Genomic DNA, 26,599 nt, shown 5'->3' on the forward strand with positions numbered 1-26,599 from the left:
ATTTCCAGGCCTATGCCTTCTTTGAAATCCTGTATAACTTCGCGAAAGATACGTAACTATGTGAGATAATCTGGCATTTGCTCCGTACAGAAACGTAAACGCTGTGTTCCTCGCTGAAGCGACCGACGACTAGAAATGATTGACAACTCGCCCATGGCGTATTGATATTATTCCAAAGTAGTTCAGAAGTACAAACACGGAAACGCGACCGACGACTAGAAATGATTGACAACTCGCGTATGGCGTATTGATATTATTTCAAAGTAGTTCAGAAGTTTAAACACGGAATTGTTGAGGAAAACTCCTTTTAATTCGCAACAAATAACGAATTCTTGGCTTGTGCATATGATAAGTGTATTATTTCCAAATTTTTCTTCGCTCGGCTTGGAAAATACTCGTGGCGTAATGACCACGTCACCACTCGTCTTCGACTCGTGGTGATATGGTCGTTAGGTCACTCGTGTTTTCTTTCGCCAAACCACAGACAAATAGAAACAGACTCGCAACGGGTATTGTTCAAGGCGTGAAGCGGTTACGTAAGTCATCCATGTTTGCCTCGCCTCAGGTAGCTCTCGCCTCGTTTTTCCAAAGAGTGCCGACCATGCCGGTAGTTTCCGGATTTTCGCCAATTTTTAAGCGAAAGTATGTTCGGCAAAGTTGTGTTATTGTTGTCATGTGGTGCTGAGTGGAATCGGCGTGCTGGCAAAAACGGGAAAGTTTGAGCTTAGGGAAAGCGAGTTTACCATTTCAAATATTCCTCTCACATTTTTATGAATATATAATGAGTGTGTTTCAACCAAATTTGAAAATCTTCTATCGATACTCTCTGGTTTTACTCAATAGTTTACGGTCAGTCATATCGTCTATTAAAAGTTGGTCATAGAAGGACGTGTTTATGAAACTGCGGGCGTGTTATGTTTTGATTGGCGTGAAGCAGTGTTTCTACCCTGAGAGCTCACAAAGTAAGTATCGTTGCTACGCGACTGGCAATACGATGCCATCTCGTCGTACTTTTTGCATAATCTCGTGCAATTATCACCACGAACAAAGGTCTCAAAAAATCTAACACCTGTGAAGCTCATTTTAATATGAAAAGGCCATAGTCTACCGAGACGACCATGGAACAAAAGCCATGCCGCGTTGCCAGTCTGTTTCTTCTATTTGTCTGTAGCCAAACGAAGGAAAATATTGAGGAATGAGATCTAATTATCTCCATCAACAGCAAAAGAATAAACACCGGAATACAGAGGCAGTCGCACGGGAAGAACGTCTTATGGAAAAAAAATGTTATTATAATCATTACCGAACAAGAACTTAAAAGCTTGTCTATTAAATCAATGAACATAAACCGGATAACCGCGTGATAACTTCAAAAGACATGATTCCCGTATTTTGCTACCCTATTTATCATTTTTCACAAAGCCCTCCAAGTGTTTATGCCGGCAACATCGCATCGTATATAGGTGGACAGCGGCAGCAATTTTGTTTTACGTTTTTACTATCAACTGGAAAATATAGTCCGGGAACGCTCCATAACCGATGACGTTTATCGTGCATATCTCTACGTTTACCTTAAAATATCACGACTAATATTTACATTAAACGTCACCAGGATGTATCGTTATGGGCACAGGTACAGCCAGTACGACCTAGCTTTACAGTGGACGCGCATGTCGTAGAGAACATAAATTAGATGCAGCCAGTGACTCGATCAACCTCAAGGGAAAATCTGATCTAAAGGCCAATTTATTTGCCCTTCTTTAGTATTGATGGTATTCATGAGAACGCCAAGCCCTGTTATACATACTGAGATCGATTCAATCTGTATATCCTACACATCTCAGCTCTGCAGTAGCTTCTCATCGGGATGGCAGATAAGCTTCGATAAACTTCTGATGTCACGTGCACATTTCTTTTCTGTATGGTATCGTTTTGACATAAAGTAGTAATTTTCCTAAATGTATAATGATGACAGTATATGTGCTTACGATGTTACTATCGTATCTTGCAATGTCAAGTAATTTGTGCTACAAAGAGTTTGTGGAACTAAATTTTATGGTAAACTTCGTCAGGATGAAGCCGTGCAAAAAATTCTCTAAATTTTTTATGACATATTAAGCAGTGACATAGTTATTTACTTTCTCTAGATCGTTGGATACGATTCAGCCAACCGTCAAGGACGTTGCTGAAGTTAGCCAATACTCTCCAGAGAAACGTAAATTATCAGTCGTTGACATCTTCGAAACCATCGAACAAGAAGACGCAGATCTGTATGACTACTACAGTTTTGGTAACATAGAAGACCAAAATAATAAAGATCATATTTATTACACGCAGAATAGTGAAATATACAACACTTATGCATCGAGACAGAAATTTAGATGTGTCACTCGCTTACCCCCTGGTAATGCGCCGCTGAAAATGTCTGTTGACCAGTACTACAATGCCAATTCGAGTGTGGTCGGAAAGAAAGGTGAGAACATGAAAGGTGCCTTGAGAAAAAAGAAGAATAAACCCCTTTTACCAAAAGTCATCACAAGCATGGATCTTCACACTTTGGAAGAGAATGAATTTTCGTACTATGAAAATCCGGATCAATACCAAGGAATGGGGAGTAGGTCAGTTTCATCTCCAAATATTCATACATATGACGTAGGTAGGAGTAGATACTGGTTTGATGAACCAGAGAGTGCTTTCTCAAAACGAAACGAAATTGCCGACAGCGACGTGTACGACCTACCAGCGTCAGATGTACCGGATGATGTTGAATATGCCGAAATAGGAGATGCAACGTTTTCAGCATCGCCTAGTGAAGACGTTGAAACTTCTTCGGTGCGGGAATGCTTGGCAGGAGGCAAGTGTGGGGCCCTCTATGACAGTGATGCAGAAGGCAAGAAGGTACATCAAGAAAACACAGAGTACAGCGCACCACGCTCCACACCCAGCGTGAGTAAAATCGCCCAATCTTTCAATGCTGACAAACCACTTCCAGCAACACCTGACAAGGACGGTGGGCAGGCGATTTCGGGCCATATTTTTAAAGACGTTGCCGACAGTTGTGGTAACGAAGACGCAGTTTATGACGACCATGGGTACATTGTACCAACAGATGGACATTCAGAGGACCAAAGATGGAAAACCAACGACGTTACAGATGACAGTGATGCTGAAGGCAAGAAGGCACAGCAAGAAAACACAGAGTACAGCGCACCACGCTCCACACCCAGCGTGAGTAAAATTGCCCAATCTTTCAATGAAGAAAAAACACTTCCGGCAAGTCCTGACAAGGACGGTGGGCAGGCTATTTCGGGCCATATTTCTAAAGACGTTGCCGACAGTTGTGGTAACGAAGACGCAGTTTATGACGACCAGGGCTACATGGTACCATCAGATGGACATTCAGAGGACCAAAGATGGAAAACCGACGACGATGCAGGTCTTACCACTATTGACGACTATGCGAATGTGTCCTCAGAACATACCAAAAATGACGAAGATGTTTACATTGTTATGGATACTACATCTTCAGAAGATCCTGAACAAACAAATATTATAAGGGACGCAATAGCAGGTGGTTACAAATTTCACGAAAGCGGGGATTTTGAGATGGAAAGCGAGTGCACGGAAGCTTCAAAGGTCCTCTCTATTGAAAATTCTCCATCAGAATGTATTGCGAAGGTAGACACCAGATTCCTAGAGACGAGTCAGGTTGACGGCTGTAGCACAACTGGAAAGCTGAATACCCAGCTTGAGCGAGAGAGGGATATTTCAACGCAAGTACAGGGTAAGAAAAATACCGACCAGTCTATTTCCGGTACAAATACACCCTACACTGACGACCAATATTACGATGAGGCCTCGTCCACTTCCACAGCCAACGCAGAAGCTGAGCCGTGTGTGCAGACAGTTTCTGTCCATGAAAAACGTGACAAAGACTCCGTCCCAGGCAGAATCTTTGAAGATGGTGCCAAGGCAGCAGTTGTCAAAGAAATCAAACGAGATAAATCTCAGATAGCCACGTCTCAGAAAGGTGACGATAAAAAGCCTTCCGACAACAACGTGCCCCGTGGAGGGGGTAGTCCATCACGTAGCCGTCACGCAAAATTTCATTTCCCGATAGAAGAGGATGGAAGGGAAATTTTCCTGTGACAAAAATCTAATGCATAGACAGCCCATGGTGCACACGAATGATGCCAGTGTTTTCCAATATATTGTTTGCGATTGAGTTCTTTTTACCCCAAATCAGCTACAGCAATTACAACACCTTTGGAACTAACTTGGGATAATTGGATTTTCATATTTTGCAAATTTCACAAAAGTGGTAGGTGCCATATAGCTGAATGTTGCAATATCGCAAATTACCCATAAAAACAAGTGTGTAATATAAAAAGAAAAGCAGATGAGACATTAATATTTTGTAGATTAAATCGACATTAATTCACCATCAAATTTTCCCAAATGAATTCCAATCGTGTTTACCAAACAATGATAAAGCCCTATAATAGGCAACCTAATGAAGCATATACTATGTCAAGCAGTTTTATTTGTTCGAAAATATTACTTTTATCACAAAGGCAAATTTAGTAATAAACTTCAGTCTCTGTACATTCACTTAGGACTTTTTTCATGGACACTCTACGTTAAAGTTGATTATAACAAGTGTATTGGAGCAGATGAAAGAAATTCCTTGGTAATTAGTTCACAAGTTTTGTATAATCATTTTCCGGAAAAGTATTTTGATATAATAGTATATTTACCTATATAGTCACATAAAAGGAATTTTTAACATCTTACACACTTATCTCAAGTATACAAATAATAATCAAATCATGCCGTTTAGAAGTTTTTAAAAAAAGATGGTGACCTTTGAATATCTGACGAATTTCTGCTTATCGGTATGAATGACACGTTCATTTTTCGTCGGCTTTCGACTTGAACGATTTGTCCTTGATATTACTTTAGCTTTGCATTATGTATATTTGTAGTTCACATTTTTTGCGGTTATTAAGGCATTGAATAATAAGCAGCAAGACAGTCTCATAAAATGATAGAAAGAACTAACATCAATTATTGTTTAGCGGTTTAGAAATTCAGTTACTAATTATCACGGCTATTTCTGTCCTAAAATCTTTATCAAGTACAACATCTGGACCTACACCGTCAGCTTCCAACGGTCGTGGAACTCCTTTCTTGGTAAAGTTCAAAGTTTTAAAGACATTGGACAGTTCAATGGCAACTTTGTGGATGTTTCCACATAAGTCAGCTTATAAGCTCCTATTGTTGCTACATGCCTTTTTATTTTTAATAGCTACATTATATATTTTTCGGATTTTTTAAATATGTATATTCTATCTCACGCTACACTGACCGATGTTTGCTTATACCCCTAACATTATAAAAAGCACCATATCTTTATAGAATATCACATGAATATGTTTCGATATAAGATTTCCTTGCACTGTTGTTTACGGTGATGAATTCAGAATAACCTATTAGAGTTGCAAATGAGACGTTTCTAAAATTAAAAAAAAATGGGTGAAAACACATTCAGCAAAACATATCAAATGCCGATACAAGCTCCCTTCAATCTTATAACGTTAACTACGCCTTTCTTTTGCAATTAGTAGAATCGATTCTAAAGCAACACTATACATTTTAAGGAGGTACAAAAAGATGTTTGTTTGTCTGTGCAGTGACCAGGTGGCCTATGCCCAGCCGGTTTGACTCGAACTAGCACCTGATAAACATATACAGCATCATTTCAACTCACCTTACGACGATTCGCAACAAGACAGTCGAAGCTACACCTGAAGCTATATTCAGACGATGCAGCTTCTTTCTTGTCCGCCAAAATAAAGTACGGAGATTATTCGATTCTCCAGAAGCGAAACGCTTTAAAGCTAATAATCGAGATCATTTGTCTTTCAAACCTAAACAACCTCTATGGTTCTGAGGTTTCTGGGAATGGATAGTCGGACTGACGAAAAAAACGCCAAAAAAGTACATGATCGCTCATGATGACATTTGATGAGCTTAATACGCCTATGTTGTGGAGATTGAAATAGTGTTAAATAACATAACATTGATTCTGACGAAGCTGTAGCCATAGCAACGTATCGCCTTCTGCAGGGACGACCATTGGCTGGCACTTCTACACTGTTATCATGCAGTTATAAGGGACTGGGCTGGATTTTTTGGAGGGTTACCAGTTTTTGCGCAGTTATTAGAAGCCAAGGTGGGACCGATGTAGTGCCTTGTCCATAAACATCAAATAATAATACATGGAAGTCTATTTGGCAAACTATTAACAATTTTCCCAAACAAAATATACTATCTGTACTTTTATAAATCTTTGATAATTTATGTAACCTTACTTTGCTAGAAGTTGGAGGTAAAAATGCACGTGTGTACAAGACATTTGATTTTGGAATATGAACAATGATTTTGCAGTATAAAACTAGCAATATCTGTGCATTAATAGAAGTTTAGTAATTGATATATATGTACTTGATCAGAATAGGACGGTTACAAGTGCATACGTATACAAGCTTTTTGATTTTGAAATTTTACCGAAAACTTGGACCCACCAAATGTGGAAGTCTGTGGGAAAACTATGAATAATTTTGTCCAATATAAAACTGGCAATATATGTGCATTTTTAGATTTTGGATGATTGACATAAATGTACTTGATTAAAAAGGGCGATACAAGTGCATATGTACAAGAAATTTGAATTTGGTATTTCATCAAAAATTTGGATCTACCATACATGTGCGTTATTGAGAAAACTGCGAACAATGTTTCTCCAATGTGAAACTAGCAATATCCGTGCATTTATATACGTTGAATAATTCAAATAAATGTAATTTATTAGAATAGGCTGGTTACAAGTGCACATGTGTACAAAAAAATTGAATTTGGAATTTCACGGAAAATGTTGATTCATTATACATAGCAGTCTGTGAGAAAGCTGTGCATGCTTTTATCCGACACTAAACTAATTAAATCTGTGCTTTCATAGGTGTTTGACAATTACTTGATCAGAATAGAATGTTTGAAAGTGCAGGTGTACACAACAAGTATGATATTGGAATCTAAAACTATCAATTATGTATTTCTCATTATATTCTATGGGGAAATTATTAAAAATTCTCCCCGACAAAACTTGCTATATCTGTGCATTTACAGGTATAATTTTGTTCAATAGTGGCTTTAGGCTGTGATAATTTTCTTGACAAACAATAATAGTGCTCTTTGTAAAATTACAAGCCAAACTATTAATGAGGGTATTAAAACATTACAGCATTGTACCTTTTGATTTTAAATAGCCAATATTTGGCAGACTTATTGTGAAATGTGATCTTTTTCATCAAATCATTTGAATTCTTGCATAAAAGAGATTATTTGTAAAGTTAAAAAGTATTCGCTTAAAGTCTAAAGGCCAATGAGAAATTATATGTCAATTAAGAAATTATTTGCATGGACTGTACAAACAGGGGGAGGGTCACTCTTTTTTGAGTAGGAAAATTTTGGAGGGTAACTTGTTTCTTGTAAACACTTTTGAAAGGTCACTCTTTTCGCACAGCGTCATTTTGAAAAACACCGACCCCCCCCCCTTTGTAATTTCTGTCCAGTTACTAATAACGGCAAAGACGCTTTGCCTGACACTAGGGGTCAAGGACGATCGACGCCTATTGCGGCAGCCATCGCACGCTGTAGAATACAAGACCTAACCACTAGTATTAACCTCATATATCGTACAATATATATTGGACATCAAACTTGCAAGGATAAAGAAGTGGCATGCCAGAAAGTGATGACGTCAAAATCGCCCAACACATAACACAGATGCCTTGTTATTGCCGCACTGACTAGTTAATAACACGGTATTGGTTTCTATATGAAACATAGAATAACTGATAAATAAAATTTTCTCTCTCTGTATAGTTAATGAACTGTTCCTGTAACACAAAGGTAAGGACAGCTGAAGAAGATGTGAATAGAGTTCGGATAACACAATAAGAGGGAATGAGGTGAAAATTGGGACCCTTCCTTGCAATCATTCCCCCCTAAGTTTCCAAGCCCAAATTCTTAACTCTTACCCCAAAATAATTTATCGCCCCTTTTGGATCCTAACCTTTGACCTAATCTCCATAAGTACACACACAACTTTGACGTCATCACTTCTTAGCATGCCACTTGTGCAATCTTGCCATTACTTACCCTATATATTCTCAATATAATCGTTATAATCGCTGATTTTTTACTCATTCTACTAACTGTGATATTACATTGTATTGTATTTTTGTTGAATTTCTGTTCATACTTGTTGAATATCGTTTGATTTTAGCATTTACGTTGACACATCATATGGAAGGCAGGAAATTCGTAACAGATGTTATGCCAAATAGGCATTTCTCAATTCCTTGACAATCATATCAGATTGCTATCTTGTTACATCTTTCCTGTCATCCTGTGTTTCAGACATTGTTCTGGTTCTTCGTTGTATGATTCAGTAACAACTTATCATAAGCGACTGCTTCTCATCGTACCTCACACTCCGGCTATATTACAGCCAAAGTGAATGTGTACTTCGCGATGTATGCGTATACTTAGAGGGCATCGCTCACAACTTAAAATGGTCGTCACACACTCTCCAAATGATGCATCAACAGGTGGTGGTTTTAACAGTATTGTACCAATAAAATTTGAAGAAATAGAGTCACCGTCTCTGCCTCAATTATTTTAAACTTAGAAGAACTTTCATCACACACAGCTCCCAAAGAAATTAAGGTAGATAGATACCTTATAGACACTTTCAGATTTTATTTTTTTCTCAGTTATAGAAGTCCCAAAACCAAATAAAAGTATATATTTTCTGAAAGCCCTGATATTGGAAATCCGACCGTGCACAGTACACATTTTCAAGCTTTTCCAAAAATTCGTCCATTTAGCGAACACGCTGGACGATTTTCGAATGAAATATATGCATTGACAAGCCTTAGCAATACCCTTCAAATCAGTGTCTGCGATTTTTTCACCGAGTCGCCATTCAAATTATATGGCACGACAATTTAATTCCGTGAAAAGCACCTCAGTCTAACACCTTTGATAGTGATAACAAAAAAACCAAAAGCAAAATGAAGGAAATCCCAGACACGGATTTGAAGGGTATTACCAAAACTTGTCAATGCACAAATTGCAACCGGAAACCGTGCAGCGTGTTCGCTAAGGGGACGAAAACCCGATTTTTGGAAGGTTCAGCAAAACGCTTGTCACGTGACTATTATGCAAATAATGACTATGTATTGTGCACGGTAATATCAAGGCTTTCAGTAAATATGTACTTTATTGGGGTTTGGGACTTCTATAACTGAGAAAAAAAAAATCTGAGAGTGTTTATTAGGTATCTACTTAGCTTAAATCTGGTGGCAGTTCTTACATGGAATTTACGAAATTTAGCATTTACTTTTACATTTATACGAGGATATGATATCTATTATCATTAAGTTGTAAAGTGTAAGGCGTCAGGTTTGACAACAAATATCATAAATTTTGTAGACAAAAATCGACCAGATGGACATCTTAACAGAAGCTAATGAGCTGAGTGACTTCTTGTACAGCCGGCAAGCAGGTTCCCTTCTTATTCTTACGAAGTTAAGGAGGCATACTTTTATTTTGTATCCTGCAGAAAAGTTTATCAACGAGGATGACAATATCTCTTAAGATTCCATTAGCTCTATCTCTATTTTGCATTTTTTCGATAAAAAGGTTCGAAAGTAAAGAGCAACTTAAACGAATATGTTAACCCACAGAATGTTTTTCACACATTTGCGACAAACTGAAGTCACCTTAATAACTGGAATCCACAATATGTCTCCACAGACTGGATGGTATGTTTTTGATGAGCAAAGTGCAAAATGTACAGCCAAAGGGGCTTAAAAGTAAGTCACTGGCGCAGTAAAGCAGCCTCGAGCATCTCATTTTGTTGCAAATGTTTACTATAAAATGATCTTGTACATTAATATTTTTGATTGACAAGCATTTATCACCTGCACGACTTTAAAATTATATGTGGTTATCTCCGGAGTCGATGATTTGACTAAGGTACTCAAGACTCTAAAAGTGTTTGGCACGATTGTGAAGTCCATAGGAATTCAATTAAGAGTCTTAAGGCCTTTGCTTTGACGTGTACTTGGGTCTTTAAAACAAAAGAAGTGTTTCATATGGGATGTGTTTAAATATGTATTCTTATATTATCATTATGACCTGCTAAACATAATTCTTGCTGAAGAGTAGACCCTAGAGACTACGTGAAATGATTCTCTGAGACTTGATTGTTTTTTTCAATCTGACAGCAGAATGGTATATTTTTCTCTGACATATTTTTATTTATTTTAGATCATGACCGTTTTTCTTTACTTACTTTACTTTAAGGTTTTCAGGAGAAGAGCGGTCACAAGCCAGTGCATATATCTTTGGTTTGTGAAATATGATGAAACAAATCAGTTTTGAAACTAGAGTGTTTCACAGAAAAGACATGAATCTTATATTTGTTGTTTGCATATCTTTAATGATATAATTGATAAGAAAGAGAATAGGAATGTTGGAGGGATGGTAAAGGAAGCCACCATAGCATTTACGTGATTTTACATTACAGCCTAGCCTAGATAAAATGTTACGCATCAGTTTGTCAACTCTATGTACTTGGGTAAGGATTACGAGGACGCCGGTCTTTTGATGAGCGACAGACACTGAAATGAGGGGAGGCAACAATTTAGAGACAAACTGTGCCGACGACGTTCCTAGTGACAATTTGACTGAATGGCAATTTATCTTAGGAGATCGAATTCCTTGATCTGCTTCACGTATGCAATCTTTTCGGGGAATGAAGTTCACATTCAAACTCACAATGCCACATCCCCACATATAATACAGCTGTTTCATTAGCCGAGATAAGTTCTTCCCTTTTCTACACGATTAAAGAAGTGCTATTTTCAAAGACTTGAAGACGCCTCGTATATTAGATACTCTTATCCTGTCATCCACCTGAGTAACACAACTATAACGGAAACACAAAGCCTGATATGAATGCCTAGAAGTTCCTTTGTGGGTATGGCCGAGTACCTGTTGATAAAGTTTACCATAGCTTTAAAAATAATCTGGAAATCAACAAGACGGTTGGACGGCCTCAGCTGAAAACATGGACGTGTTGACGAACATTACAGTTGAGGCATCCATGATGTACCCTGTGGATTTCGATAATCTATTGGAAATGAGGAACTCTTACATTGGGTCCAACAACAGAGTCGTTTGCCACTTGGGTGGGAATTTCGAACTGAAGGCGGTGACCCGTTCGCGAAAATGAGGTAGGTGCAACCGATCAGATATGAACGCCCCCTACCAAGCGATCTGTGCCGTTATGCGACGACATATTCTCACAGGAAACCCTTACACTCCCGTGGTGGAATCCATTGCATGAAATTGTTCAGCGAGTTTCGTGGTAACATCGCACATCAAGAGAAGTCAGTATACTAATTCAAAGTTTCTATACGGCGCATTTTGTCCTTCGGTAGGGAAAAATTTATCAGGTTTCAGCTAATGATGTCTTTTTTATTTTTAATCTGTTCATTATGGGATCGATGTAAAATTTCTTATATATAATCATTTTGAAATGTCAACTTGGTCTTTCAAGCTGCTGTATGGTTCACAAAATCAATGCGAAGTCGAATAGTTATACGGATGACAGATGTTATAGGACCATAGCAGCAGATTCGATGAAAGCTCTTTTGTTGCTGTTAAAATTATTCACACACATTCGATGACTTTCGTTACGTTAATGTTTGCTCTGTTATGTAATTAATTGTTTTGGACATGTTTACCAACAGGTTGACCATCCATATCAACAGCCTCTCCTTCCACGGTGCTGTGGACTGCAGAGGGCGCTTCAAACAGATCCGATGTGCCCTCTGCAGTCCACGGTACCGTGGAAGGAGAGGCGCATCGGATCTATCTGAGGCAGAAAATTACTTTTGTGGCAAACCAAGAGTCATAAGATAGTATTGATCTTCATCTCTGAGGGACGGGTTGCAGTATTGCTGCATAAGAGGTATGCAGTTAGTACCATAAGAACGATTCTAACCTTTGGTCTAGGAATGGGTATTAATCTTGGATTTCGGAATTGTAAATAGTCCGATTTTGGCAATTTTTCTCAAAAGTACACTTTCTTGTTTTTTTACAGGTCAGGCTTATATATTGCAATTTGTGTCTGTACATTTATGCCTAGAAAAGAAACATTTCTAGCTCGTTTGCGTTCTTACCTCGATATTGGACATTCTTGATCATGCATAGCCGTCAGCTTCTTGTATATTGTCAAGATGGCTATGAAAGATGGGATTGGGTCATTTCCCCTAAAGACACAATACCTGTAACTTTCTGTTTAGTTTTACACCAAAATAAATCGTTTTCTTATTCTTTCTGAAAGGTATATTGAAATATAACTTATCAGGCTAGGAAACACAATGCATTGTTTGCACTATGCAATGTCAGCGTCGAGGAATGGGAATGAAATGCAGCTGTCAATAACACTGCATTACATGAACACATACAGGCTATATTGGCAAGTTGATTAATGGCCAATTCGAAGTTATTTTTAGAGTAAAACGAGACACTACATTCCAAAGAAAAAAATTCTGAAAAATAAATGAAAAGTTCCATCTTATGGAACTTAAATATCAAAATGTCAAAGGTCAAAAACATGTTCTATGCAACATACACACTATGATTGATTTTACATGCATTTATTTGACGAAGTGACTGTTATATGTTGAACCGTATACCCATTTCTAAAAAGTGATATCACAGAATACCAATATTGATCAAATGCTAATAGCAGCATATGTTGTACACTTCAAACGTGATGAAGCCATTATTCTTCGCAGCAAATAGCCACAGCCTGCACCCATTTACCGTTTCCTCCATTCACAGCCACGCATTCGTCAGCGTCTAGAAGCAACATAATTTAATAGCATAAAATACGAATTAAATACCCGTGTGAAATGCTCGATGGCACAAGTTAATTTCATAATGAAACTGTATGAATAAAATGAATATTCATATATTGCAGGGGTGGACCATCGGCAGAAATAGCTTTGACTACCAGTAAAGTGTAAGATCACGTGATCACCCTTCTTGACTGTTCGATTCTGGGAGTGTAAAGATTCACTCTATTTGAAATCAAACTATATAACATATGCCCACAAAATGACAGCACAGTTTCGTTATAAATGAAGGACCGCGTAATATTTGAGGATTTCAAAAGGAAAGGAATTCAGTGGACTTTCAAGATGGCCGATTATTAAAACACATCGAAAAACCATACTTACTTTTTCAGTAGCATTGAATGACAACGCTTTTTCTCATTTGGCATTTTAGCTCACATGTTCAAACATTTGAAGTTTTGCAGCACAATGTCTGTCTTCCTATCTGTTTGCCTGCCTGAGATTCTGTCTGCCTGTCTGCAAGTCTGTCTGTCTGTCTAACCTACTTATGGATATATATCTGGTTATATCTGGTTACATGATTAAAGTTAAAAAAACTTGCCTTTTACATTGAAATCAATGAAAGTTGTTCAGCATTTTTACATCAGCTAGTTAATAATTTGCATATTTAACTTAAATTTCCAATTAGGGACGTGGGTTTTACCGAAGTTAATGACACTTGCCATGGACATTCACGTGACAATAATATTGTAGTAGACGGGTAAACTAAACTTATAGGTCTCGAAAAAAGTTTATGAAAGTTGCAATGCCAGATATTGGTAATTTGTCTATTATGTACTTTTCAAAATTAGTGATAGCTGGAAGGACATGATCAAATTTATGAAAGTGCTATGTAAGTTGATGATAAATTTATACAATTGTATCGAAAGACGTTATCATTTTCGCGTCAGCTAATTTATAATTTGCATATTTCATGAAATTTAACAATTTGGCAAATATAAAGCTGGAAGGACTTGGGCAAAGGTAATTACACTTGCAATGTAAAGTGGTGATACAATGACAGCAGTCAAAAAATTTATATTTTCTTTTCAATCAGATGAAGTTGCAAACTTGTGACAAAAATTTCAATTTACAGAAAATTGCAGAAATTGTATACTGAAAGACGGGAGCATTCAGTTCATATCTTCTCATCCCTTTGGCTATAGTTGTAGGTTTTAGTGATAAAAGATAAGTTTCTACCGCATCAAGAAAATCCGAAAATTGGAACTAATTTGGGATGATTGGATCTTTATGTCTTTCAAATTTCTCAAAAGTGTTTGGTGCCCTATAGTTGAATGTTGCAATATAACAAATTTCTCATAAAAACAAGTGAATTGCTTAAAGAGAAAAGCAGATGACCCTTACCTTTGCAGATTAAACCGACATTAGTTCACTATCCGATTATCCCAATTAGTTCCAATCGTGATCCCGCTGGGTACGTGTTTACTTACCCGTGATGTAAGCGCCGTCATTGTTTTTGTACCAGGTATAAGAATTACATCCTGTCAACACCCAACCGTCATCACACGATACTTTGGCCGTGTCGCCTCGACTGCCACCACTCTTTGCACTCCACTTGGCCTTACAGCTCAATTTTGCGTGTGAACAGTACACCGCTGTTGCCCATACACCTGAGAGACAAGGAAAATCACAGTCACAAGAACAAAGACCGTACCATACCCCTGTGTGGCTGCAAATGAACATTAGCTGTTGCTGACGTTGCTGAGTATACCCATTATCGATTTCCGATTGCAATCGTCGGCCGAATAATGTAAGAGATTAACCACTGTAGATTTAAGCCATGTAGCTTTTTGACAATGAAATTATATGTTTTACAAAATGCATAAAAGCCCACTACATGCCGTGCATAAATTCCTGAAATTAAACACGGTGGGCCATATTTTAATGAACTATAAGGTCTTATTCACAGTAATTCATTCAATCACTTTGTCTATATGTAAGGATCATGGTTACCTTTAAACTGTAAAGGTTAGGACTGCACACTTACTATCGAAGGCGAACTGGTTATTGCACTATTTGATAATAAGAATAGATAACTGCTCACGCTTATATGAAAACGTAAGTATAGTATTTACAAGGGATTGACAGTGCAACTTATACTTTGTCTTTCATTTATAGTCACATAGTAATCTGAACACTGAAATATATTACCTTTCCCGCCAGCTCCATTTACTGCTACACATTTATTGTCTTCTATGTCAGTCAGTTGTTCTTCGTTGGTAGACTTAGGGTATGCACCGTCCACGCTTTTCCAGAATGTGCTCACAGAACAGCCTAATCGAAAGATAAGTTAGAAAGTACAAAGTTAAAGGGAGGCAGTCGTCGGAACTCTGCTCAAAGGTCGCCAGGGACCCCTACGACCGATGTAAGCACTCTATCTAGGGTACGTTGGCGATTGATGAAAGTTAAAACATGTTTGTTAACAATGAATATCGCAAAAAATTTAATGTTGCAGCCATGTTGACGTGATGCATCTAGATATAATGCACGACATACATTGATTGTCAACAAGAAAGTCACACACGCGCAGTTCAGATGACTGTCTCCCTTTAATATCGCAAACAAAACTCCACGTCGGCTGGTTCTGTGGGTGGATGGTTGGTTGGATATGGTTGGTTGGGTGTGCGTGCGTGCATGTATGGATGGATGGATGTATAAACGTATGTGTGTAGGGAGGAAGGGAGGGGATGACGGAGGGACGCATGGATGGACGAATGGGTTGATTGGTGGATGTCTAGCGTCCTTGACATTCTCTTTGCGTCGAACAAATACCATAACAAAGTCGAAACGCTTCTTTACGTAGGATACTTGTCAAAATGATTTTAGGTCCATTTTGTGTAAGTTATTCAAATTATGCAATACTCCTAGGGAATAAAGCTGGTGTGTTTTACATGAGAATTTCCTTACGAGTCTACATTTATGACCACGAACCTGTCAAGTAAGTTCGTTGGTTTTCCTGTTGGGAAATCATAAGTCACCCAACTTTGTTTGTCGTCATCAGATCCAGATTGCGAACTTCTTGCATAACCACACTTTAAATTTTTCGGTGTGCAACACCTGGCAATGGCGTGAACACCTATACAAGTAAAACCAGAACGAAAAGTTTGATGGTTACCAATTTTGGTCATAGCGTATGTAGTTTCTTATCCACTGGAGATGACACGCCAGGAGCTACGATCACTCAAATAGCAAGAGCGAGCCTAAGGTTAGACTGAAAGATCCGTCGCTCGAGGGCGCTCTCTACGCCAACACCCCCCCCCACCCCCGAGCGACGGATTTTTCAGTGTAACCTAAGGTCAGTTAAGCAAACAAGTCGGTTACCACAGGGACCTCAACGAAGATCAATACATTCATATTTCTTTTGATGATATCTCTGATATTTCCAATAAAGAACTGTATTTTTTATCAATGATCTCGCCTCTCTTTTACTTAATACTTTAATTTGAACCTCTGATCACTTGAACACGTGCGCTGCTGTTAGTCCGTTACCGTGTTGAACTTATCAGGGGAAAAATCAGTCAGTTAACATCTCGCGATATGGTAATGGCGTGGAAGAAAGAACAGGGCGACACATTCAAGACCTGTGTCAAGAAATGAGTCACTCCGACGAGATACAATAATCAATTATTGTTATATCACCAACGATAGGTTGCAATGGCTGGAGCAAGATTGCATGACGAATCACAGGTTTTCCAATGACCGTTTATTAAGGCTAAACCGCTGCTCTAGCCTGTAGGGTACTCATAGAGTGAGTCGATAAAGCAGGGAGTCAGAAGTAGAAACGTTTGACCTTTAATATGTTTGCTGCTGAGCAAATTGTACTCTTCGGTCTATGTTACAAATCTTTTCGCAAATGATAGATTCGCCCTTCTCACCGCTAAAAACAAGAACAACTAGTGCTAATGTAATGAAAGTGAACGTGTATAAAGTATACAACGTACCAGTCCCGCCAGCACCGTTTCGTGCCACACAGGTCACTACACCATCGTCGGATACTTCAATAAATTCTCCATCTCGAGTTCCGTGTCCCCCTGGGCCGGGTAAATAGCTAACACAACTTGTCATTTTTTCCTTGCGTTCGCAGGTCACGCGAGCCTGATCGTCATCGGATGTGCCTGATAGTTCCGATTGCCGTGTAACACACTTCAGCTTACCATCTACGTGAACAAAAATGAAAAGTGACTTCAATTGAGTATCATCGGCTGTATACTAATTATGTATTTCAGATTGCACCCGGCTTTCAAATACATAAATTATACATTAAATCGTACATGGATAAAAGTACATGATATTTTGTTCATTGCCACTAAAATTATTAATTTCTCAAGAAGTCTATTGAAGTTTGGTCAATAAAATGATTTGCTTTTTTTAAATAAACCTTCCGCATTTCTGTGACTCATGTTTTTTTTGTTGTTCGCCTTAACAAAAATGAACCACTTAAACATAGTTTTGTACTCGATATATCTACATCTGTGATCACTTAACTGTTGGTTAAGCCTACTTGATACAGTCAGAAATTCTGCCTGTATAAAGGCAAAACCGACCCTGCCAAAGGTTTGAAATGTATTCAAGATTGCGACATAAGATACCACTTCCATATTACATTGAAGCCTCTACTTAATAATTAGTTTCTTTTTCACGCAACAGAACCTTTATATAGTTTAATGCTATTGGCTTAATAGAAATTTGTGTTCCATACAGACATTGTGTCTAGGGGAATCGAAATCAGCTGCACTGCACTTATTTTCATAAAACTAAAGAGACTCTGTGATAAGGAGAAACATCTACACAAGAACATTCATATTTAGTCTACAGACAACAGTCTGTAAGTTACAAACGAACGAGTTTTTTCCTTTGTTTATTGCGTATATATGACACATAAGTTCGCTGAACAAGACAGTTGTATACGGACCAGTGTTGTGCATAGTAATGTTCTCTCAATCTTGAACACGGGTTGCCAATCGAAAACTCTCATTTACAACCCTTAGTAGGGCTAGTTTTGCCTTGTTCGCACAAACAGAATTGCTGACTGCATCAAGTAGGCTCAATCAACAGTTAAGTGGCCACGGGTGTCTCTCTATCTATCTATCTATCTATCTATCTATCTATCTATCTATCTATCTATCTATCTATCTATCTATCTATCTATCTATCTATCTATCTGTCTGTCTGTCTGTCTGTCTGTCTGTCTGTCTGTCTACTCACTCGTGAAATCTGTGGTAATTCCGACCACAAGTACAAGCAAGGTAAAGCGCATCATCGTCTCCAGTTGTTTTGTAAAACCTGAAACATTACGGGAAGAGAAATTGAATAGATTGTGCATAGAATCTTATAGGTTGTGTGACAAGGAATGCTTGCGCAAATATTGAAACTGTTGTGAACTGTTGTTCTAAAACAAGGCGTCGCGAAAAAATTGACAATTACTTTTAAAATCTAGCCAAGGATTACACGAGCATCGCCCATGTGAATCTTATATTCAACCATATACCTCGATCACATACACAATTTACGTGCTGCAGACTTCACACATAGTACACACACATATACATACATTTATCACACGAATTGGCCTGAATTCCCACCTGTGTGACGTAGAACAGGACGGATAAGAAATCCGAATTACCCCAGGCCTGTTGTACGTCATCAACCGGAACTTTTTTCTTGCATGGTACCGTTCATACATGCGGGTCGCGACGTGAACATAGACCAATTTGTCTCGATCAATGCCGTGCTCTCATGGCATTTTTACAAAAAGGTGACCCGATAAATCCACACATGGAAACATAGAAGGCATGTCCAGCGAAATTTCGAGTCGCTAAAACTATAGCTGTTCCCGAGAATCGAATGGGGATATCGCCGATCGTTTTATTTTAATTGCTTAGCTTAGTAATGTCGCAGCGCCAGTCGAGTCGCGTCGTAAGGCTCAATGTGGACGTCGTACCTGGCGATCCCGGTTGGCGAAAAACCCGAAACCTACACCACAACGTAAGTTTAACTGAATAAATGAGTACAGTATAATCTCCGGAAAAGCGACATAGGAGGCACAAGCATAGCATTTTTCGACTAACAACGATAATTGTCCTTCATCACACAAAAGATTCCGTAAATTCTCGCCCGGAATCAAACCTGTAGCGTCGTACGGCTGTAGCGAAAACATCAGCAGTTGAGCTGTATATACAGTGCAGCGCTGTGGAATCCGATGTACTTAAAGTTGACTCAGACAACACTCAAAACAGAGTTTCCTTCAAGTAAAATTAGGATGTATCCACGGGTAAGATATATGTCACTGCAAATAGCAAAGTCCGTAATTCAAAAACATTGACGACCGAGATCGGGATTGACGAGTTGACACCAGCAGGTGACGGCAGCGTTGTGGGCAAGGAGGTATACTCTGTGTGTCATCGAACGGAATCTTTCGCGCTCGCCACGATCGTAAACTTGTGTGATATTTTGAAAAGCCACGGAATCTCTGAGAATGAGAATTACTGTTTCGATCCTGTCGGTGCATTTACTTCATAAATCTAAATATAAACTCTGAACATTAAGGCTATCCGTCGCTAGCACGATGAAAGTTATGTCCACCGATGGCCGACTTGCCTTGGCATCGGTACAGCACAAGACACGTTCACATGACCGAACCCGTACGTTTGGTTGGTGGAGATACCATTCGATGTATCAAATTTCAGCTTGATGGGATATATGAATGAAAGTATCTCCTTGGTGACGGACCGCTTTACTCTTTAAATGAAAGTAATCCGCGGAAGTAAAACACAAATCGCGACGAAATTCATACAATTTGTTACGATAATTTTGATCCATCTACGTCAAAAGAAAAATAAGAAGACTGTTCATGTGATAGATATATAATCCCATGGTATTTTTCTCTGTTTGACGTCATCGTATACTCGTGTTTTTCACTGAGCCGCACAACTTCTCGCCTTCGGCTCGAAGTTGTACGGCTCCGCGAAAAAAAACACTCGTATACGATGACGTCAAACAGAGAAAAATACCATGGGATTATATATAAACATACATACATACATACATACATACATACATACATACATACATACACACACACACACACACACACACACACATACATACATACATACATACATACATACATACATACATACATACATACATACATACATACATACATACATACATACATACATACATACATACCTATAGAAAGACAACCAGTCATACTGACGGACAGTCGACAATGTGTAATTAGCGTTGAAATCATATGATCCATATAATGCATCGATTAATCACCTATTCATGATAGTATGAAGCAATGTAACTCGAGCAATAGCGCGTATGTTATGCTGATTTTGTGATTTTAAACCAAACTTAACCAAAATAAAGACGAAATGTTTCGATCACACCTGGTGACAAAAGGTTCACCAACACTGCCCAGCATTAATAGCATGTTGTGTATACCGTTCCTTAAACAACATGCAGCTTATACTTGGAAGTTTGTAATCTCCACTAGAAAACTACACTATAACAACCCTTGCGTATGATAGGCAAGAACTAGTCGAAACAATCCGCCTCGAAATCTATATTGTCCGAAAATACTACTCATTTTCTCGTCCAATGAAGGAAAGCAATGCGATACTTTTAGTTGGAAAAAAACACAAAAGGAATCTCTCACAGCGATTGGATAATATGTGTTCGAACTTCAATTTTCGTGCCATTCAGTATTTGTTAATTTCAAAAATCCATCCCAATTCCTGAAGTTGTCCATCACCGATTCGATGACTTTGTTGGGTATGAGTCTAATCATGGCTACAACATAATTCATACTGTGCAATAGAAAGCTGATGGAAACTTGTGCCGAACATTTCGATGGAGAACAAAGCATGCTGGACTGACCCAAAATTACAATGTAAGACTTGCATCTCAAGCAAATTGAAAACAAAGTTATGATGTCGTAGAACGTGTTTGTGGGAGTAAAGTTTGAATGACTAAAAGTGACTTACTCGAGGCAGTAGAACTTCATTCTGATCTTTGTATTTCAGACAACGGCATTATCATTTGATATAATACTGGTCCAAACTCGGTTTCTGTTTAACGACATCACAGATAGCTTGGTTGATGGCAACGAGCAAAAGTATAATTTGTTGTTGCTTTGATTTTAAGAGCAGTTTTACAGTACAATGACAAGCATTTCGGGCCGAGGCATTGACATTATGACGTCTATGCTTTTCCCTCCAAAAAATAAAAAAACTTACCTTACAAATGGTATTGCGGTGTAATTCTGTAGACTAATGCCGTGTATCACTCGAAGTGTGCACATTTATAGGATGTAGTTGAGGTATAAATTATAATCACAATGAGTAAAAAAATCACGTGACTGATGTTGTTAGTGCTGCCTTCGATCCGCCCTCTTTTCGGCAAACAGAGCTTTGGTAACTTTTCTAAAGTCAATAAAATATGCAAGAAGTGACACTCGTCATCTGTATACGGAATATCTTGCTTATAAGGTTTAATTCAGTGACACAACGTCTGAAAGCTTTTTAAGAGCTTGGATCTAGATTTGTATTGTACAAAAGCGTAATGTCTGGCAGCACACATCCAGCAGACTATGGTAATGTGGAAAATAAGCAAGAGCAGCTTCCATTCCTCATCGATTTGCAAATGTAAGGACCATCCCATATTATGCTAATATATATCATTTTATTCTGTCACGTTATAACGACAAATGTTTGCCTTACAAGTGTGAGGTGATTTTTAAAGAGCAGTTATAACAACTGAACAACAGATCAGAAGGAGAATTTATACTCCCTAATTGAAAACCAGTCATTGCATTTTCATATGTTTTGCACGTGTTTGTATCAAAGGAGTGCGAAAAGAAAGAAATGTACATTATAGAGTGCTAAATAAATCGGACAATACATTTATAGTTAACAGAGTCGAAAAATAGTGGAACCTTTTGATTTTCATTATCGTAGAATTCATCAATTGAATGAACAATATAAAACAGATAGAATCAGAACTCCGAGTGGTACTTGATAATATTTTCGAAAGGACTTCACCACTCCTTTTTTAAACTTAAGGCTTACTTTTGTATTTATTTTATCAAATTTTTGATTGTATTCAAAATTGAACATCTGACCTGTACGGATTGGTATTGCGTACATCTCTATTCTTGATATTTTGCAAAGGCGTATGTAGCCTTCAGTGCTTTGCAATTACGTCCTCTAATTATATATGCAAACACATAAAACAGAACGTGAAAATACTCTTGAATATGAAACTCAAATATTATTCATGTATTCACTTTACTCTAGAAATGAAACTGGAGTTTACCTGAATGTATCGGACTTGATAACGTGGTCAATTCATATATCAGAATGTGGGATTTAAGGTAGAACGCACCTCGGGGACAAACATTCGGTCTCTCAATCTTTTACAATTCTTGTCTGATATACCACATGTGGGAGTTCATTTTAAAGCTGTTCGTGAAAGAAAACTTTTTACCGGCTTAGCTTTTTGAAATTCGAAAATTTTTATTTTTCACCACAGAGTTAACACAGGGTGGCGGCCATTTTGAATTTCTAATATCGGTAAATCTTGGGTTATTTGTTTCTCTAGTACCAAAATTTGCACGGTGGCCCCTTATTTTTATTCTCGATTTTGAAAGACAATGATTGAAAGATTCCTTGAGGAAAGTTAGAGCAAAAGTTTAAGTCTTTCACTTTCGAGGTGCATATTACCTTAAGTTGATGCTCTCTTTTTCATATAAAACTCTTGAGTATCAACTTATTTAGGCAAAGTACACTAAATTCATGGTGAGACGATATTAGGCTAAAAATGTGAGAACGATAGATATGAAGAGAAATGCCAGAACCAAGTTGTGAATTTTTTTTAACAATTGGGTAATGCGTGCTTTCTACTTCAACAATTTACATAAGCTTTTGATGCTCTGCATTTCCACCGATGCTAAATACGGTATAGCATTTTATTCTTGACGGAAAAGAGTCGTCATTTGTACATAATGCATGCTGTTTCATCACATACTATTCATATTTATATTACAGACGATAAATGACTGATTGGTTGGAGGACTGCCAAAACAATGACATTTTACCATTTTCTTTTCTATGTAGGTGCGTACGGGCTGATTGACAAGAAAATCGAAATTCGGTGATTCCGACTTAGTTTCTGAAGTACATGACAAGGATATACGGCCTCCTTATTCTGAAGAGCTTATTTGGATTATGAAAGGTTTAGGCCTTCAGAAGAGCAGGGTGTTTAAGGTAAAGGGCGACGAATTCGGACGCGCACACGCTTTAGAACGTTTCTGCGCAGATTTAACTCCAGCCTGCCGCAAATGGGTTATTTTGTAGCGCATATATTTAACATCACCTGTCATTGTTGAAATTGCGCTTTTACCTAATATTTTGACCCAGCGTCTTAGAAATACATGTGACCTATAACCTTGTCATATTTTGACCCCCTAGGAAGCTGGTTTTTATTCAATATGAGCGAAAAATTAACATTTCTCTCCCATTTATATGGCGCAAATTACCCATTCACCTGGAGATATTGTAAAAAGTAGCGTGGTGACACCCTTTTATTAAAAGTGTAAACTAAATGGTATTATGTCAGGAGTGTATTCGCCAAGTTTGGTCAAAATGACACCATTCAAAGCGACGGGAAGAAAGTTCGAAAATTATGTAGTGATATAATTTCGATATCGTCATTTTGTAATCGATACTTATGTTGAAATTTCTTCACAAACATCATGAAAACTGTACATTCGATAGATATGGATCTTAAGTCTTGGTATTTATTAAAATTAACTCGTTTGCTAAGCGTTTTATAATTGCTTTCTTTAGTTTAAGTGAATTATATCATTTTTATTTATTTCTAACGACGCCATTTTAACGTCCGTTTCCATGGAAACGAGCGTGGTGACCCCTATTTTTTATTTCATTTTTTCACTTGCACAACTTCCAAGAATATTTGTGCAAAGTTTCAAGAAAATGTCACGACAACTTAATTTTGACGTAATTCGTAGTACTTCACCTTAAGAAAGAGTAATCTATCAGCGCGTTTCAGGGCAATTCTATAGGCAACTTGAAGGTTCCTGTATGAACAAATACACAGTGAAATTACAGTGAGTTGCCTTGAAGCATTAGCATATACGCAAAGTAGACATATTTTCTAAATTTAGGTGTTGCCAACGCTGTCAGGTGTAATTATCAGCTGAACAGTAATTCCAGTCGACCACAGAAAAATCAACTCTGGCAAAGTTGAAACATTTTCTTGCAGCAGGCCAGATGTAGTCAAAACAACTACACCTGAAAGCAAGTGATTAGACTCGGACAGTCCTATGAAATATGTGTTGGTGTTATTTAGACTACGTCTGGCCGTCTGCTTGACAATGTTTCAACTTTTGCAGAGTTGATTTTCTTATGATCGACTCATGTTACCGCTTAGCTGTTAATTGCACCCGACAGTGTTGGCAACACCTCAATTTAGACAAATATGTCTAGTTCGTCTAATGCCAATGCTTCAAAGCAAACCACTGTAATGTTGAAAATGATTATGAACAGCATTTTAGTGGAAGATTGGTGTTTTTTTGTATTAAATAAAACATACAGAAAGACGAATTTGACTTTAAATTACGATATGACAAGTACTAGCAAATCGTTAAACACCAAAGGTTCCAAAATCGCAGTTCTGCACCACTGTGTCTGCACGTAGCTCGCCGACAGGCGATGATAATGCTCTACAATGGGCCGTCTGCCACGTACATGTGTTCATAAATGGCAGTGTCACGAAACTTTGTAAATGTTAATGTTGCGCCATGGCGACAAATATGGAATAAAAGCATCATAGAGGCCGTCGATATCATGGTATCACATTTAATATTAACTTTACGAATTTAATTTTGGCAATCGAATATATTCTGAATCGTAAGTTCCTTTCGGTTTTTGCCTACTTTTATTTTATACTAGTGTAAAAGTAACAATATCAGTTAGACTGGTATCACCTTTCGCTATCTTTATCACAGACAAGGAGAAAAAAAGATTTTTCTCCTTGCCTGTCTTTATGTTTTACAGCTATATCGTCCCCATACTTCCAGGATTCATCGTCTTCCCTTGACAAGCAGATCATATCTCGGCGAATGAGATAGATTCCAATTATTGTTAATCTTTAATTATAGATTGACAGTGAGAATATATCAGAATATTTAATACTGCTATTTGTCTCGTGCCTATTCTTTAAACCGTGTTGTATGGGATAGCTTACCAGGCCTTTCTGTGATTACTTATGCATTCTACTGAAACCAAGCTTTCTGAAAGAAAAGAAATGTTTGGTTATCTGCTAACGAGTACCCTTTTAGAACAAGAAATTGTACGATGTCGGTAAACCAGAGTCCGCACCTTATTAACAAATATAATGCAGAAACGTTAGCACTTCCCCATCAAGTCGGTTTAGGAATAATGGTCTGCTATGATAGCTGAGACACGATAACGGCACATGATTATTGAGAAATTTAGCTTTTCGAAAATGTAGTACAGAAGTTGCCGGATTCGCAGCATGAATTTGTTAAAATCCCCGCACAGGGAGGTTGACGGGAAAATAGCGGCCACAAACCTCGTACTCGAGTTACAGTCACCAGAAATATTCCATAGAACGTATGTTGTGACTCGAGACGAGCAAACAAACAAACAAACAAAACACCCTGACTAAATCTATTTCAACATCAACAACAAACGCGAAAGCATGAAGTCCACAAGTTTTGTAATCTTCAACACACTCAAAGCAATTTGTCAAAACAAAACAATTTCATGACCATCTCATATTAGAGGAAAAAGAAAAAAGGTAAAAGATACAACTTTTCCCATTTGCCTTAATAGACGAGGAAAATGGCTTACAAAGATAAATGTAGCTTGTTAAAATTTAGATGTGAAAGTTTTCGATGATTTATTACCAAAATGTAAATAACTCACATGGTTTTCGATTTCCATTTCAGTGACATGATACAAAGTACGGTTTGTTTGCTATGTGGGCATACAATGTACTTTTCGGTACAAAAACACAAAATAATAGATAAATGCTGGTATACTTCGTATTTGACAGAATACTGACCGCAACTATTTGTGGCAAAGAAAACACTGTTTTGTAGTGCCCTTAATTTTTAAATGCCATGAAAAAAAACCCCATTTTGGTCAGCAATTTTGCTGCTTGAAGCCAATTGATCGAAATAGTTTGTTATAGAACCACATTCATGAAGAGCAGAGTACACTGTACTGATACAATAAAAGATTCAAACAAAAGGAAGAAATTTTGATTTGTACTCTGAAAATAGACTAAAAGATCCGTCGCTCGAGGACGCTCCCTAAGAGGGGACACTTAAAGAGAGCCCTCAGGCGACGGATCTTTCAGTCTACTCCGACAAAATTAAGTTATTTATTATTTTTCTATTTATTTATTTATTTGTAAAAGTCATGGCACATTAGAATGTAAATGTTGTGATGTCTACAGCCAACGACCTCTATACAAATGCC

The 26,599-nt window shown here is 37.9% G+C and overlaps 2 protein-coding genes across 2 annotated transcripts in view; one reads left to right on the top strand and one right to left on the bottom strand.

Annotated features, from left to right (window-relative positions):
- The window catches only part of LOC139133227 (uncharacterized), a 56,807-nt gene extending 48,086 nt beyond the window's left edge, over positions 1-8,721 (top strand). The window contains exon 18 of the mRNA XM_070699717.1: positions 2,148-8,721. Coding sequence (XP_070555818.1) covers positions 2,148-4,149 — 2,002 coding nt within the window. The 3' untranslated portion in view covers positions 4,150-8,721. The remainder of the gene's footprint in view (positions 1-2,147) is intronic.
- A 4,063-nt stretch (positions 8,722-12,784) lies between these two features.
- Positions 12,785-21,400, bottom strand: LOC139132527 (proprotein convertase subtilisin/kexin type 9-like). Its single transcript, XM_070698837.1, has 7 exons — positions 21,308-21,400; positions 18,267-18,344; positions 17,003-17,218; positions 15,993-16,137; positions 15,213-15,335; positions 14,492-14,671; positions 12,785-13,005 (listed from the first exon to the last, which is right to left on the bottom strand). The coding sequence occupies exons 4-7, from the start codon at positions 16,030-16,032 to the stop codon at positions 12,929-12,931; spliced, it is 420 nt and encodes a 139-aa protein (XP_070554938.1). The 5' UTR covers positions 16,033-16,137; positions 17,003-17,218; positions 18,267-18,344; positions 21,308-21,400; the 3' UTR covers positions 12,785-12,928.
- Positions 21,401-26,599: the final 5,199 nt, after the last annotated feature.

This window comes from Ptychodera flava, chromosome 5 (assembly GCF_041260155.1).
Source record: "Ptychodera flava strain L36383 chromosome 5, AS_Pfla_20210202, whole genome shotgun sequence".
Taxonomy (NCBI): domain Eukaryota; kingdom Metazoa; phylum Hemichordata; class Enteropneusta; family Ptychoderidae; genus Ptychodera; species Ptychodera flava.